Source organism: Mauremys mutica, chromosome 1 (genome assembly GCF_020497125.1).
Source record: "Mauremys mutica isolate MM-2020 ecotype Southern chromosome 1, ASM2049712v1, whole genome shotgun sequence".
Classification (NCBI taxonomy): Eukaryota; Metazoa; Chordata; order Testudines; family Geoemydidae; genus Mauremys; species Mauremys mutica.
Genome location: NC_059072.1, coordinates 68,575,447 through 68,592,244, shown reverse-complemented (window position 1 = coordinate 68,592,244; position 16,798 = coordinate 68,575,447). Strand labels below are relative to the sequence as shown.

The 16,798-nt window shown below is 39.3% G+C and overlaps 1 protein-coding gene across 1 annotated transcript in view; it reads right to left on the bottom strand.

The window, feature by feature from the left end:
* Positions 1-16,798, bottom strand: part of TRHDE (thyrotropin releasing hormone degrading enzyme) — a 310,994-nt gene that overhangs the window by 137,092 nt on the left and 157,104 nt on the right. The window contains exon 6 of the mRNA XM_045006363.1: positions 4,587-4,724. Within this exon, the coding sequence (XP_044862298.1) occupies positions 4,587-4,724 (138 nt within the window). The remainder of the gene's footprint in view (positions 1-4,586; positions 4,725-16,798) is intronic.

Here is a 16,798-nt window from a genome sequence, read left to right as displayed (position 1 = left end):
TGGAAACACTGTATTTCATAGTACTGCAGTATTTGTTTCTCTCTGCTTCTGGGCTTAAGTAAATAAATGTCTTCAGAGCTTAATGTTCTTCGCATGTGCAACCACAGAGGACAAAAAAGTGGAAATGAACAATATATTCAGCTCCAAGGCATTTAAAGAGCATAATTTTAATGTTTATCTCTAAGATGCATAAAGGAAAGAGAGAAAGAAGGGCAGACCCTAAAGTTGCAGATGTTAGCTCTTTGTCAAGACGGTGTTTGAGAGAGCTGGATGGTTTTAATTGTATCTAACTCATCTATACAATAGTAATAATAAAGACAAAGACATTTACTGGTTGTCTTTTTGTTAAAGAAAAATTAGATATGAGCAAGTTTTGTCATTTTGTTTCTGAGAAAAAGATTGTGAAGAGAAGACAGAAGGGGGAAATCCACAAGGCTAACCAGAGGCCACAGGGACTAAAAAGTGGAAATTTTAAAAACCCAAGAAATTGCTTAAAAAATCCCCACCATATGGAAAAGATACTTTTGTATAGCAATGAGCCAGTGAAAAGGAGAGGGGTTTTTTTTGTTGTTTTTTTTTAAATGTCAGTAAAGTCCTGTTTTTTTCTCTTTGAGGGCCCAATCCAAATCCCACTGAAGTCAATGGAAAGAATCCCAAAGAACGCTGGGATGAGGCATTAAATGTAAAAATGCCAGCAAGTGGCAAAATAGCCACAAAGGAAATATCAGTCACGGTATCCCTTCCCGGTACGCATCAGTATTATCCAATGCCTCATTTTGCAAGCAGGACCAGAAGGCATTTGATTGTATTATCTCAAAGTACCTGCTAAAAGCCATGGGCAAGGCACAATGGGCAAAAATAAAAGATGAGCAGCAGCAATGAGAGAGATAGTGACTAGGGTACATTTTCCTCCAGATTTACAATCTAAGAATAATTTTTGACATATAATTTATCATAATATTTATACTGACAGACAGTAGAGAGATAGATGGAAATGAAAATGCTGCCTATTCTTCTAAGAGGCATGTTATTCTGTCTCCTCGCTAGTTAAACTGGTGAACAGTATTGCACAGAATGCTGCAAAGATGTATGGGAATGAATAAGGAACACAGGGACAAAAAAATTGCCACATCCAGTTTATTATCCTGCCTCCAGTAGTAAACAGATGCTTATGAGGAAAGTGCAAGAAACCCCGAAGTGGGAAGTTATGGAATAATTTGTCCGAGGGGACGTTTCTTCCTAGTTTGCATTAATTAGGGGTTGATTATATCTGAAATATAGGGATATGTATACTTTTGTTTTGTTTTTTAGTCCTCCACACCTAAAACAGGTCTTCTCTGAGACCAATCCAAAGAAGCAGCTAAACTCATGTTTTGTTTTAAGCATAATCCGCCTGATATCACTACTCACATACTTAAAGTGCTTTGCTGGATTGGATCAGAGTGCTCAGCATCTTGCAGGAGCAAGCCCTGTATGCAACACTTGAGGGACAACTAGGATTCTGGGACATCTGGAAAACCACCAGAGGAACTCAGCTGAGAGGCAGGGAGATCCACTGGCCTTTGCAACTGTTAAGTTAAAAAAAGGAACCTTTAGAATGTGATAATCTCTATACAATATACAGAATATGTTCTAATCCCCTAAGAAAGCACTATGATCCTATAATGCTGGATCTGCACAAAATAACTAATAATTAACTGATGTGTCTTAGTGTCCCATATGTCATTTCAATGCAAATGAAAATTACTTAATGTTTGTAAAGTGCTTTTACGATGAAAAAATAAGTGCTAAGTATTATATTAACGTAATTATAATCTTAATAATTGGACAAAAATAAACAGTATGAGATATTTTGGATACAGATCTGAGAGGACCTTTAGAACCTTTTGAGGTTGAGACATCATTAGCAAACACATGGTGGGAAGATCATTTAAATGAAAGGAATACTTCAGCATGCTGCAAGGTGCTAGCCATTATGATCTAATTCATCAATGGTAATTTTCAAAAGCCTGTAAATAACTTACAAGTCTAAATATCATTTTCAAGGATACTGAAAAGGATACTTAGGCTCCTGAGTCACTTCAGCACTTTTGAAAATATTACCCTGATTATTTGATTTTTGTGTATTATGTCATATTATAGATATCTCTTTTTCATCCATTAGGTCCTACACACTCAAGACCCTCCACCCTATAAGGCTATTGACGGCAGAGGGCTAAAGTGAGGCCAGACATTTCTGCTGAGTGGGAGTAGCTAATGGCTGAAAGAGTGTGTTTCCCCCTTGCTTAGCACAGTATGGGCTGGTCTACACTGGGGGGGTATCGATCTAAGATACGCAACTTCAGCTACATGAATAGCGTAGCTGAAGTCGAAGTATCTTAGATCGATTTACCTCGGGTCCTCACGGCGCAGGACTGACGTCCGTGGCTCCCCGTGTCGACTCCGCTACCGCCGCTCACTCCGGTAGAGTTCCGGAGTCGACGGCAGCACGTTCGGGGATCGATATATCGCATCTAGATGAGATGCAATATATCGATCCCTGAAAAATCGATCGCTACCCGCCGATACGGCGGGTAGTCTGGACGTACCCAAAAACTGCAAGATGATAAGTAAACACCCTGGAATACACGGTACTTTGCCTGCTCAGGAGGAGGCATAGGGCCATACTGCTGCTGTGCAGTCAGAGTCTGATGTCATGCACCTAGTGAGGCAGAGGGAAAGGGGGCTATAGAAAATGAGAGCATCAGTGAGGTGACTTCCTGGGTTGAATCTCCAATAGAAGGTTCCTCTCCTATTGCTCGAAAGAAGAATAAACATTTGACCAGAATATGAACTGGCTGCAAAACCCACATTCTTTACAATTTGTCTAAGATCATATTTTCCATAAAAATGTTCTGTTTGCAAAGCATGTATTAAATTGTAACATGTAAATGAATTACATGAACTGATAACTATGTGATTTATTCAAAACAATATAGTTTCTGTATTAATTGATCTGTAGGTACACTACAAAAATATACTTCCTCTATATGGCTACTTAATACATAGAATTTGGAGACCGGGTAAAAAATACTTTTATTTACAAATTCTTGGAAGTGTTTATTCCACTTGGTACTTTGCTATTTCATGCTTTTAAGTCTCTACCTTCATTTAATGTGGTATTGAAAATGGATTAGAGATGTAAGCTAAATGGACTTGTCATATATCTTCAGTAATTCATACCTAAACTAAAGGGCTTATCTGATTTTTTTAATTAAAACTGTTTGTGTTTTGTGTACCTCTAATATCACTGGGGGAAAACATCATTTGTATGAAGATTTGGAAACAGGATTTCAACTTCGTCAAAGTCTTTGAATGAGATATAGGAGAATCAGTGGCGTATAAATTGTTTACTGTTATATTAAAGATATTCAGAGAAAAAAATCAGTCCTTAGCTCTTGGGTGCAACCCCTCACTGAAGTCAACAGAAACTATGTCTATGTAACTGAGGGAAAATTTTCCCAGTTGCTTTGTGTTGCATTAAATGATCTACCAAAATACGCTCTCTTAAAAGTACAGTAAAACTCATACTATAAAACCAAAAAGATGACAGCCCTGAAATGTTCTATCCCAATATTCAGATACAAGGGATGATCGTGCCCCAGGTACAACTAAAAAGGCAGTGGCTTGGTTGAGTTGCAGAAAATAGATCAGGATACCAATAGCATATTAACCCCCTGCTTGCTGCAGAGCTGCTCTCTGCAGGCCTCTGTCCATGGAAGCACTTAGTATTGTTCTGTGAGCTGTGGCAGGGCAGTGGAGGGAGAGGGCTGTGACAAGTAGATCCAGGACTACACAAGTCCACTAGCCACAGAGGTTACTGAAACGCTGAGGCAGTAATAGCAGCTGTGGATTGGCTCCAGAGTCTGGGGAAAGGGAAGATTCCACTGCTCACAGAGCATCCCTGAGTAAAGTCTGTTTACATGGGCTCCCAGGGCAGATGATCTGGGTTACTGTACTAATTCTATTTCCAATGCCCAAAGTGCCAATTGAATGCCATTTCTGGCATACAGAACCCTCTCTCTATCTCCTACTCAAACATAAAGACAGTCCCTGATTTCAGTACATATTTTCTCATCTTTCTATACATGCCAGTTTCCTTCTTCTCAACGGCGAACTTTCACACTGAGATTTCTTTAACTCAAAAAATGCAAAGTTTTCCTATAAGTAAAACAATAAAACCATCCCACTTTATTTCAATGGGAATTGGAGACACCTTAAGAGTTTTCTCTAGATTCCCATCAGGGCAGGGACTGAGCCTCTTTCTGCACTTTTAAAACACCTAGCTCAATTTGGACTCTGCAACAATCTAAGTAATATATATATAATAATAGTTTTGTATTGCAGAACTCTGAAAACTCACAGCTTTATTTATATAATTTGCTAACAACGAAGGTATTGAACCTGTAAACCCCAAAATATCCCACGCTATTTTTGGTTTCCTATCTAGTAATTTCTGTAGTATGTACCTTTTTCCAAGAGTGCATAAACTTTACAAATGTAACATGTTCTCCTAACACTACTACTGAAATATCCACTATTCCCACCTTTTTGTAGGCGATCCAGTCAAACACCCTGTCAATGTCTGTGGCTCGCTGCACCTCCTGTGATACTGGATGTGAACTGGCCAAGCCGTCGAGCAGCATTACTTCATGTAGGACATCTGTCAGAAATCTCTGCTTTTCCTGAAATATAGTACATGCAATAATATCATGGACAGCTGTACATTTACAACTATATGGAAATAATGAACATCAATCAGAGACTCACAGGCTCAGCAGCCTTCCTTATTCGGACCTGCTAAAGTAAGTCCGTATGGTCTGATTGTCATTCACAGTAACCCCTACTAATTCCTGAATTAAAACCAACTGGAATCAGTTTTAATTGTGTGTACTGTGGAACCCACTGATTTGTGATTTTGGTTGTTGTGAAAGTCTGTTTGACAGAAATTAAAATAAAGACCATTAAATTATTTTAAAAGCATGTAAAAGTGTAAATGCCAATTCAGACAAAAGTGATATTCTACTTACAGTGAAGTTACTGGAGTAAAAAAGAAATTTTCAATCATAAAAATAAATGGATATTAAGATTTGCAGAGTTCTTCTTATCCATAGACCTCAAAATGCTTCACAAAGGTGGGTAAAAATAATTATAACCACTTGACAGATGAAGAATTTGTGGCACAGAGAGGTGAAGTGATTTGTTCAAGTTCCCACTACAAACTGTACATTTAATCTGTAAAGCTCCAAGTGCTCTACAGACTTCATCTAATTAATCTTCAAATCTTCTTTATGAAGACAAGAAATATTATTAGCCCAGTTTTACATGCGGGGAAACTGGCACAAAAAAATTAAATGACTTGTTTAAGATTAGAAAGCAAGTCAATGATAGGTGACCAACCAATTAATATCCAGTGTATGAATTTGTTTTCATCTCCACCATAAATATATATTATAAATATATGTCAGAACCACTGCAGATTTAAACTGGCAGTAAAGTTTACTAAATGCCCATGTAGAAGTACATGTGGACTACAAGCACTCTCTTTCATGGTTCAGTTGGGGACACTTTCTTCAACTGAGGAATTTAATGCCCTTAAAGTTATATTAGTGTTGATGCCTCTGCTCCACAACCTTTTGTCAGCAAAGGAAGCAGCTCCATCTGCTCAGGTTTTCAAGCCAGGTATAAATGAGAAAGGTGATTTTAAAAGTATTGTTAATTACAGTTTAAATATTTTTTTTCTGAAATGATATATTTTAATGTTTATCTCTATTACAAAAGTTGTTGAACTGCTGTTGACCTAGTGGCATAATCTTAGGGATCTCCTGGGAGCATGGCATTTTTAAAGAGTCACTTTGATATACACAGATAAAATAACCACATGATTACATAATGTATTCTGAGCTTAATTTCATGTGTAGAAAGGTTTTGGTACCAATGTGTTAATTTAAATTATAAGACAGCTGAAAAGCTGTTTCAATGCAGATCCATCTGGAAATAAACTTTTATGTTAAAATTCATCAAGGTACAAGAAATGTACCTTGAGCTGATTATATATTCAAGCAATTAAAAACACTGGATACAAGAAAACCAATTACCCAATACATACTTAGTGGTTCAGCTAGCCATATTAGGTAGAGTTTATGAAAGGAAATGTAATATCTTGTTCACATTATCTTTCATTTTAGAATTTCTAGAGTCATAAACAGTTAGGTGCTGGTACCTTTATAAACAGAAAAACTCAACACCATCTCAGAAGGGCAAGTAGGGATGAAATTCAGTCGAATTCAGGAGAAAACAGTTAAAGTGCAGGGATTATAAACCTCTTGGTCACAGCTGGCTCACTTTCAGGCAATACTGGATTCCCTGCCTGTCTGGTCAACCACGGGTTTTTTAGTTAATCCAGATTGAACACATTTCCAAAATTCAGTTTGGAAATCATGATTACCAAAGATTTGTTCAGGTGGGTTTTGAACGTGTAGAATTTGGTATGAATTCATTAAGAAGTGACAATAGGGTGTCAGTCACATGATTAGCTTATAACAACCTTGAATCAAGTAGATGAGCAGATAGCAATCTAGGAAATTTTAAGGTGAGGTTATAACAAGATGAAGAAAAGGTGTAAAAAGGAAATGTTATGTTTGTTTCTTAGCTCACATCTTGATAAGCCTAAAAGGTATAGTTTTGAATCCTGTCAGTCAGAATTAAAGCAGACTAACATTGCTGAGGCATGTTAACTGTCTGCGTTATAACTTAAGCTCAAACAGGGATACAAGCCAGACATCTAACATGCTTTCAGACATGTTAGCCTGTATTTTAATGAGCATTAAGAGGTCTTTTCAATCACATTAGAACTCTTGACATTCTTCTTGTACCAAACAAAAAACAAGTGTACAATATATTTTAGGGTTGGCAAGTGGGTATGCAGACTGAGGAGGCAACAGGAAACTGAAATGGAACAAGTAGTATGAATTGGAATCAGCTTAATTACCATGTTACTTTAACACTATAGCCCCTATTAGATAAAATTATATTAGTGTTGTACCTAGCTGTGAGTAACCTTGAATGCACCAAAATCATTAATACTAAATTTTGGAGAAAAGAGGACTTTCCTTTCCCCTGCAGTGTGTTAAATAAGATAGTATTGGTCTGTTTCAACATGACATCTATAGGACCATGGAAGCAGCTAACAGGCACTGTGGAGAACCAAGCAGAAAATCAACATGTTATAAGGTCAGTGAGCTATGAATGTGGTGGGTGAGAGGGCTATGACTTAACATGAAACAATTACAAAATATAGTTTAAGATTACTCTCTTCTGAGAACGTTCAACTCGGATAAAAAATACTGCACTCAATTTCTCATTGCCTGTGAACTCTGTACAGAAAAAAGAAAGTGGAATTCTGCACACTGCCAAGAATGCAGAGTTTTCCTCAGATTACCTAGTCTCTGTTTGTTGCATGACTCTGTGCAAATATGCTGCAAAGACAACTGGAGCTATGCATGGAAAATGTTAGTTACCCTATACGAGGACAGGGCTGCATGGTAGAACAGGGATGACAGCAGAAACTTGGAAGAGGGTTAGAACTCTACAGGGCCAGTACCAGGACAGCAGAAGGTTGCTGAAATAAGTGGAGTACTACCACTGTATTCTACACCTTTCTCCAAAGCCAGACAAAAGACAAGTAACTGAGTCTTGATTCCTTCTTCCGTCACCACAAATGCACGGTCTCCGCCAATCCAAACCTGATGCTCTTCCTCACCACCTTTCCTGTCTGCTCTGAGAGGAACAGGATGCAAAGTCAAACTCTGCTTGAATGGTGGATGGCAAGAGTCTGGAATCCCAGGCCCTCCCTGCTTGTGAAGAAAGAAATAGAGTACTGACTGCATTGCTTCAGCAACTTCCTACTGCATCCCTCTCATTCTTGACCAGCTCCTGCACCGGCATCCAGTCATGCTCCGAGGAGGCAGGGGTCCGAAGGAAAAAAAAGATGCTGTTAAGGAGATGAATGTGCCAGCAGGTTTGCTTTTAATTTCAGTTACATCAACTCATTTATTTTCAAGGTCTATTCAGATTCTTACATTGACATCCATCATCATATCATCTAAGTGAATGTATCTTCATGGAGATAGTTCCTTTTCCACTACATGCATCCGATGAAGTGGGTATTCACCCACGAAAGCTCATGCTCCAAAACGTCTGTTAGTCTATAAGGTGTCACAGGACTCTTTGCTGCTTTTACAGATCCAGACTAACATGGCTACCCCTCTGATTCATGGAGATAGTTCCTTTTAATTCTGACCAGCAAGTTCCTCCAAATTCTACCTCTTCGAGCTTATCCTCGGCTGTTTTCCCCTAGGCTCTGTGCTTTTCTTTCCTTGATGACCATGCCCATTTTTGCAAATGCAGTCTGCAAAATGGATTGTTGGCAGAGTTTAGACTCTGCTGCTTGGAGTGCCAGCAGCATGACTGTGAATGAAATGAACCTCATGGATAGTACGGTCTGCACATTATCTGCCTATAAAGATACTTCTCCAGAGTATTTCTGTCTGTGAAATTTTGCCATTCACTTGGATTTCTAGTATAGACTTTGGACTGTAACAGCAATTGCCTTTTAGGAGTCTTCTTCATGTATAAGATGCTACATCTTAAACAGTAACAAAATGTGAAATAATATTCCTTGAACAGAAAGGGCTGCAGCAGCAGTCGAAAAAGCTAACAGAATGTTGGGAATGATTAGGAATTAGATAGATTATAAGAAAGAAAATATCACATTGCCTCTACATAAATCCCATGGTACGGCCACATCTTGAATACCGTGTGCAGATCTGGTCACCCCATCTCAAAAAAAATATATTAAAATTGGAAAAGGCACAGGAAAGGGCAACAAAATGATTAGGGGTATGGAATGGCTTCTATATGAGGAGAGATTAATAAGATTGGGACATTTCAGCTTCAAAAAGAGATGACTAAGAGGGGGATATTATAGAAGTCTATAAAATCATGACTGGTGTGGTGAAAGTAAATAAGGAAGTGTTATTTACTCCTGCACATAACACAAGAACTAGAGGTCACCAAATGAAATTAATAGGCAGCAGGTATAAAACAAACAAAAGGAAGTATTTCTTCACACAACGCACAATCAATCTGTGGAATTCTTAGCCAGAGGATGTTGTGAAGGCCAAGACTAAAACAGGGTTAAAAACAGAACTAGATACGTTCATAGACGATAGGTCCATTAATGGCTATTAACCAGGATGGGCAGGGATGGTGTTCCTAACCTCTGTTTACCAGAAGCTGGGAATGGGTGACAGGGGATGGATCACTTGATGATTACGTGTTCTTTTCATTCCCTCTGAAGCACCTGGCATTGGCTACTATCGGAAGACAGGATACTGGACTAAATGGACCTTTGGGATGGCCCAGTATGGCTGTTCTTATGTTCTTTATGTTCCTTATGTAAAGGGGTACTCCTTTGAGAACTGCATAAATGCTGAATCAAAGTCCTGTGCATACAGGATAAGAATGATGTAATGAAGGAGGGCTGTTGCTGCTTATTCAATAATGCTTTATTGAGACATAATGCAATGGAATAAGTTAGTTAGCATGACAATAAAATAATACTTGAGCTTGTAACATAAAAAATAATATCCAAAAATTAATATGAAATAGAGGAAAAGAATTTTAAAAACCCACTGGAATACATCCAACAACTGAACAAAAGAAATACTAGGAATGGTAAAATAAGACCCATAACTGATCATTATTATACATAAGAGATCAAAGGGCTAAACATTAAAGGCACTGCCTTTGTTCTGGAACAGGCATTCAAATGGTTTACAGATTAAGGGACTTATGTGAATAATGTCTAATATGAGTTTCCAAATCGCTACATGATTTTCCTGTCAAACTAGTCAGCAATATCTTCTCCAGAATAGCTAACTTTTTCTAGCCATCAGGAGTATGGAGGGGATTTCTGTGATCTCTGGTGCCTGTCAAAAGAAGTGTTTGCAAGAGATAATACAACACATTTCTAGGTGAAATTGGACTTTAGAGGGATATAGTCTCTGGAGTATCCCAAGGATGCACAGAATAAGTGTACAACAAAGATCCACTGGCCATATTTAACACAAGAGGCAAAACTAACATCTCTCTGTTTGTCTATATACTTTTAACCAACACCACCCACCACCATAGTGGTTGAGCAACTCCCAAGTGTTTAAAAATAAAAGTAAAAATCTCTCTTCCTTCCCCAACTATAAGGAAAATGTCTTGATTAGCATTTTTTTTAATTGTGTGTGTGTGTGAGAATGGTATGTGTATGTGTGTGGAAGCACCCATGTGTGGAATTTGCTGAGGGAAAGCTAAGTCAAGTTCTGCATTTATTAGTTCTAAAAGTTTTGAGAGGTCCATGTTCATACTCATCTCTTCTTCTTCCATACTCTTGCTCCAGCTCCCATGAGAGTTTTATCAATTTCCTGCACTCGGGAGACTTTCCCACTGGTTGATAGTTCCATTGTTCCAGAGAAATGTTGCTGCTGTTGGAGTTCACCACTGAGGAGGGAAACACTGTCTCTCGTTAACTAAAGTTAAACCCATGGATGGCTCTGAATCTGAAATGTACTGTCCATTCAAATGAGAGCCAGTGCAGGTAGCCAAGCACAGTGGTAATGTATTCACAGGTATCTGCTGCTAAGTTGGAGTATTTTCAGGGTTTGTGACTTCTCCAGCAACTGTAATTATTGCTTCTCTTCATCCTTCTACATCTCAAGTATAGATGTGATTTAGTTATACACTAAATCAGTTTTGCTCCAGTTAATTTCCAAATAATAAGAGGGAGGTTTGAATAAAATGGGAAGTTTTACAACAAAAAACATATCCCTATATTTACTTACTTCACTTAAAATACTGGTTAAAAAGATGACCAGTTCAAGCCTCCCAAAATCTTCCACTCTGAGTCTTGTTATCTCCTTGCAGCAGCCTCACAGCAACAGACACAGTAGGAAAATGGATGAACACATATTTGTTCCTGTATTAGTCCCATCAGCACTGAAAACATTAGGCTTGATTTATCCTGATGATGCTGGGTCTATGTGCTAAATTCATCCTCCAAGGCCAGTACAGGCTGCCCCTCCACCGGAGGAATTCACATCCAGTTCAGGGGACCATAGGCAACATTTCAACCTTGGGAGAGCAGTTTTAAACTGTGGCTGATGTGCCAGCAGAGCCCCTGCCAATGATTGCCAAAGATTACACTAAATCAGAACACTTTCCAGGTGTCATAGCTGTGCTGGATTTTGAACGTCCAGGAACTGTGCTTTTCGGTTCTGAAAGTGATGAGGTCTAGGGAGCACAGGTCTTGGGTGAATCAAGCCCATTTTGTGGGTCTGGAACAATCCTTGCAAGATTTTGTTCCTTTAAAATCTGCTTTCATGTTGTATGCAATTTTAAAACTGTAGCCATATTGATCAGAGCAGACAGCTGAAATATCAAAACAAAACAAATAAAGCAGTTGTCAACATGCATGCAACCAAATATAGAGCTATTTATGTGGCAACCAGACTTACCATCTGGAATATGGTTTTAGGTGACGTGGGCAGTCAGGTTCAAGCAGAGAGGATCCGCTGGGACAGGAGTCTCTGTATGAGTCTTCTTCCTCTGGAGGAGTTGTAAGATGCCAGGAAACTTCACTCCCATCCTCACTCAGGACAGGGAGAGGAGTTGTCAGGTAAAAATAATGCAATCTTCAGCAGTTTTAGCAGAGTTTCACTTTGAAATTAAAGGTTTACCCAAACTCAGGTGATGTGAAATCACATGACCCAAAGCTTCTGATAAGAATGGATATTTTATGTTTTTCCTCAAAAGGGACAGATAATATGGAGCAAGAAGAGAACCTGACATTCTCTAAACCTGTATTTAATCATCTGAATAAACATGTATACCCATTTATGTCTGATCTCTAAGCTGCACAGAATTTAACTACTCAAAGTAGTATCCTTCACACCGACTCTTCTTGCCAAAACATTTATAAACTCTATTGGAAAAGAACATTTGTTCATGGAAATTTCTTTTCTTAGCTGCAAATTAAACTAAACTTTTGGACTGTGATGGTTAAAAGGGACTAATAATATGTAATCAGAATGTCTTGCAATGTACCTGTCCATATCCTGTGATAGTGCCCAAATAAATCTGTTAGTCTTTAAGGTGCCACTGGACTCCTCGTTGTTTTTGTGAATTATACATGAGTTTCTAGATAATTTCATATGGAATTTCCATTATATCATATGAATCATATAACGCTTGACTTCAGCAAGTAGTTACTGAGGGAAAAAACCACACTCTGTGCGGTATTAATTAAAGACTTTTTTCTTAGAGGCACTGGGAGACTTTAACCAAAAAAGGAGAGATAAAGGGAGGTTTTTTTTTAAAAAAAGGAGAGACCAAGTCTCTCTCATTGCTGAGCCAGCATGATATTGACGTTGGGTTACAAGGATCAAGCAGACTACAGCTCAGGTCTGAAATGCCAAAATAACAATAAAACAATAAAAAGGACGCATGTCTTAAGTCTACGTCTTCAAAAATTTTAATGATTTATCTGGGCTTTCTTGTGAATCAAACAAAGCCTAAGAACATTTTATTGAGGGAGATAAACATTTTAGGAGGCAATTTAAGACACAGTACATTAGAGATATGCATAAATCTAATTGCAATATTTATTTTTTTAATCCTGCCAGTGAGAATGATAGGCAATTGAGATCATTTATCAAAGACTTGAGCAGTATACTTTGAGATGCTCTAAGAATTTAGTTTAATGGCATTTAGTTTAATGATTTCCCATTAATATTTATTTTTATACTCAAGAAAGTTCTCTCACCAGAGCATTTTAAAAGAAAAATGTTGGTATGCAGACTTACGACAACATGAAGCTACTGCAGGAATGGCAGAATCATCTGAGCATGAAGAACTGTAGTATGAAGGATAGCGTCAGCTCACTCAAAGAAAGTAAAGGATTACCAGCTGCATGAAAAATGGAGGTTTTACTCCTGATACTTCAATCAAATGTTTCTAACAAAAAGAATATCCCCAGCAAACATGACCATGGTTTCCAAAAAAGTAGTAAGCAGATGTGGGAAAGAGAGGGCTGCCTTTTCCCCGTGCACTACCTGACAGAGAAGGAAGACGATTCAATGTGTGACACTGAGGTACTATGCCTTGACTCATCCAATAAATTTGTCACTGTAGCCCAAGCCTTACAAAATAAAGGAGCAGGAGAAGGCCACTGGGCTCTGTGAAATGCTTTCTCAGTGTCAAGCAAGGTAGTGACTGCTAAAGCATTTGACATTTGTGTTTGATGGATAAAAGTGAAAATTACATGCCAGTAATTCCTTTTGTCACAGTCCTCTACTCCTATCCCACTAACAGAGATATTCAAGTACAGACAGCATGATGGCTCCACCTACCATGAAATGAAGAGGTAAAAGAGCTGTCAGTAAAGTCCTATATATAAATGTCACTGTCTGCCTTCTTCTCTTCCAGAAGTGGCAAACCTGCCTCAGAGGGGCGTGGGGGGGGGAGCGCGAAATGTAGGATGAGAGAAGACAGGACTATGTCAAAGGGAATTACCAGTGGGTACTTTTCCCTTGTCCTTCATCCCGCTTCTGTCATACTGCTAACAGAGACACCTACATCTACTACCCCCAGCAGGGGTAGATTGACCTTCTGATGTCACTTGTAGGAGTTTATGACAGAAATACACCAGGATACAGTCAGATACAGCTGGTACTGCCTTGCTTGCCTCTAATATGAGAGGCTCACCTCTCACTGATCAGGAAATGGCAACACATTTAGTCTTTAGGAATTTCATATACTGGCCCTGATGGCAGTTATGTTAGTGGCAGTTTTCCTCTTAGAACAGTCATAAAATCACATAAGTCATTGTTTCAACTTTCTGGACATTCTACAATGAGATTAAACAAAACTTCAAAATGCAATATCTTGGGGCAGAAAGGGTTAGCAGCAAAAAAGGGAAGAATAATGGGTTAATTAATATGAAACTCAGTGTTTACCTTAGGAATAATACCCAGCAAGAGGCTAAAATTCACCTTCTTAGAAAAGAACTGAAGGTATTGGGGCTGATAATGAGGATGCTCAGCTCCCTGATCTGCCTGTTTGCCATTAGCATGACCAAGGAAGCACCTTGCAGGACAGGAGTTTAAGAAAAGCCCCTCCCAGAGATTAATAGAAAGGCTCTCAGTAGACTCTTAAACATGAGAGACTGGCCTCTGTAGTGACAGTGATGGGAGGAGGAGATGGAAAGCCAGATCCACTATAAATGTGAAGCAGGTAGGCCCACCACACTAAAGAAGATTGTACAGGAGGAGACAAGGAAGAGAGTAGTTTCCTCAAAGGGGTGGATAGAATACGCCAGGCTAAACAGCAAGGATTCTAGAGGCCTCAAATGGAGTCCTATCCAGGGGACCAGTTCCACACAGGATGTGGCATGCCTCAGAAAGCGACGAGTAGACCAATTCAAAATATGGGGAAGAGGCAGAACCTGAAAGAGATAATCCAGAGTAGCCTGAAGTCAGTCCTGGGAAATGAAAGCTTTCACCACTCTGCTAGATGTCTTGAGTGGTTTAGCACTCAGCAGGAAGGACATGGTGGCTCGAATTTACTACAGCCACTGGGGCCAGTGTGGAAGCAGAGAAGGAACAGGTCTGCTACTGTAGGCTGGCTGACTAGCTGCAGAAGGGGACAGGAACTGTGCTGCCTGATTCCAGAGAGAAACAGGAGATTGGGGTAGAGAGTGACACAGTAAGGCAGGCAAATTTCTATACATCTTGCAGTCTATAAGGATTATGGGTTCTAAACCATGTGAAAGGCACCACTCCATGGGCAGAAAGGGAAATAGTGTGATGGACTGGAACATTTCTGTGTCCGTTTATGTAATTTTAACTACCAAGATATGTCAAGGACGGACCAAGAGCAGCTGGTTGTAATGCCTGACACATTCCTGCATGCGTAACACAAGACTCATCAACTGTGACTGTTTTCCAATCAGAGGTCTACCTCTAGGACAATGATTTTGCTATAGGCTGAAGGAAACTGATTTGCCCAGTTTGGACTCCAAGTGGGCTGGGACTTCCTGACTAACCTCCTGATGGGAGTTCTAAAGCTGAGCAGTTGGTCACCTGAACAAAAGGGGAAGAAACCTTATTTAAGGACAGGATCTGCTGCAGGCTCCCTTTTTCTCAATGGCAGACCATCATCAGATATCAGGAGGATTGTACGGATGCAGAAGACAGGAGAAGCCTACCCACTTGACACATGGAGCGGGCATAAGGACTCACAAAATGGGGTGAGCAAAGCCTCAGGGTAGAGAGCAGAGAGTGTTTTGTTGTTTTCCTAAAGAACTATAATTCTTCTATGCTTTGAGAGTAAAAGTTACTGCACGTTTAGGAACACCTATACAAAGCCTGTTTCTTTACTTTACTTGCCACGTGGCCCCCAAGGAGTTAAACTATCAACCAAAGCACTCCATAGCAAGGTGGAGCTTGGTAGGGGCAGGTGGGAGAAGGAGAGGGACATGCATAAGTGGCTGGAGAGGCTTAGGATGTGAAAGCACTTCTTTCAGGGACAAGGGCAGTTAGACTGTAGAGTTCCAAGGAAGAGGGCCAGAAAAGAGGTCTGCATCCGAGGAGACTGGTGACCATCAACTAGGGGGACTCAGCCAGGTCTGTAACAAGATGGATTGACAAATCCAATCTCAGAGCCTATAAAGACTGGTGACACAGCTGGCTCCTTAGGCGTCTCCCCATATAGATCTCTGAAAGACACAAAGGGCTCTTTGCCCATCTTGCATTTGCAAGATCTTCTTATCCTTTCCCTCTCTTCAATTCTGCTTCCTTCTTCTTTCCTTTCATCTGTCTTTTCTTTGATCTTGGGTCTAGAAGGACAGGTGGTAGTAGAGTAAGAAAGAGAAGGAGTAGGGCAGGACTATGGCTGTATACCGTTAAGTATAAGGAAGCAAAAATGAAGGAATGGACTCAGACCTTGTATATGGAACTTGATTGAGAGATTTCTTGACTCCATGCTTTTTTATAGGTGGAGCCTTTATGTTGATGGTCCATGAACGATTGATGATATACAACAATGTATTTTTTTCTCCTAAAGCTAAGACTTACCTTCCTGCCTTGAAGCCCATCTGATCAGTATCTATGATACATGGGATGATGAGATTACATTTGAATGCAAGAACTATAGCAATGATTTAGTATTACAATAGACATATGTGATTTAAGCCCTGATTTAGCACTTTTTAATTTTTAATAGAAGGGTGATGAAGTATGTTACAGGCATCATTTAATTTTGAGGTATCTTTGCAAACATATACAGAAGTAGGAGAGGGCTTCTGCTTGAAAAGCTTTGTAAGAATTCACAGAAAATATGGCAGCACAGGAAGATTGATTTGGTTCCCTGTTTTTAACCCCTGGGATGACAAATCGTATTAGAAATTGGCTACTAATTGTAAATTTAAAAAGTGTAAGTTATTTCCTACAAAAATTCTTTGGTTTCCTGTGTTAACTGAGGGCTAAGCAGTAGAGAGTGTTAATGCATACCATTGCTAAGGCTATCTTAACAAAATGTACTGGCCTTAGTCTTTTATAGGTGCCTAGACCAGTCCAAAAAGAGATATGATAGCATATTCTGTAACAAACTGGAAGGGAGTAGTATTTGATACTTCAGTCCCCAAGGTTTG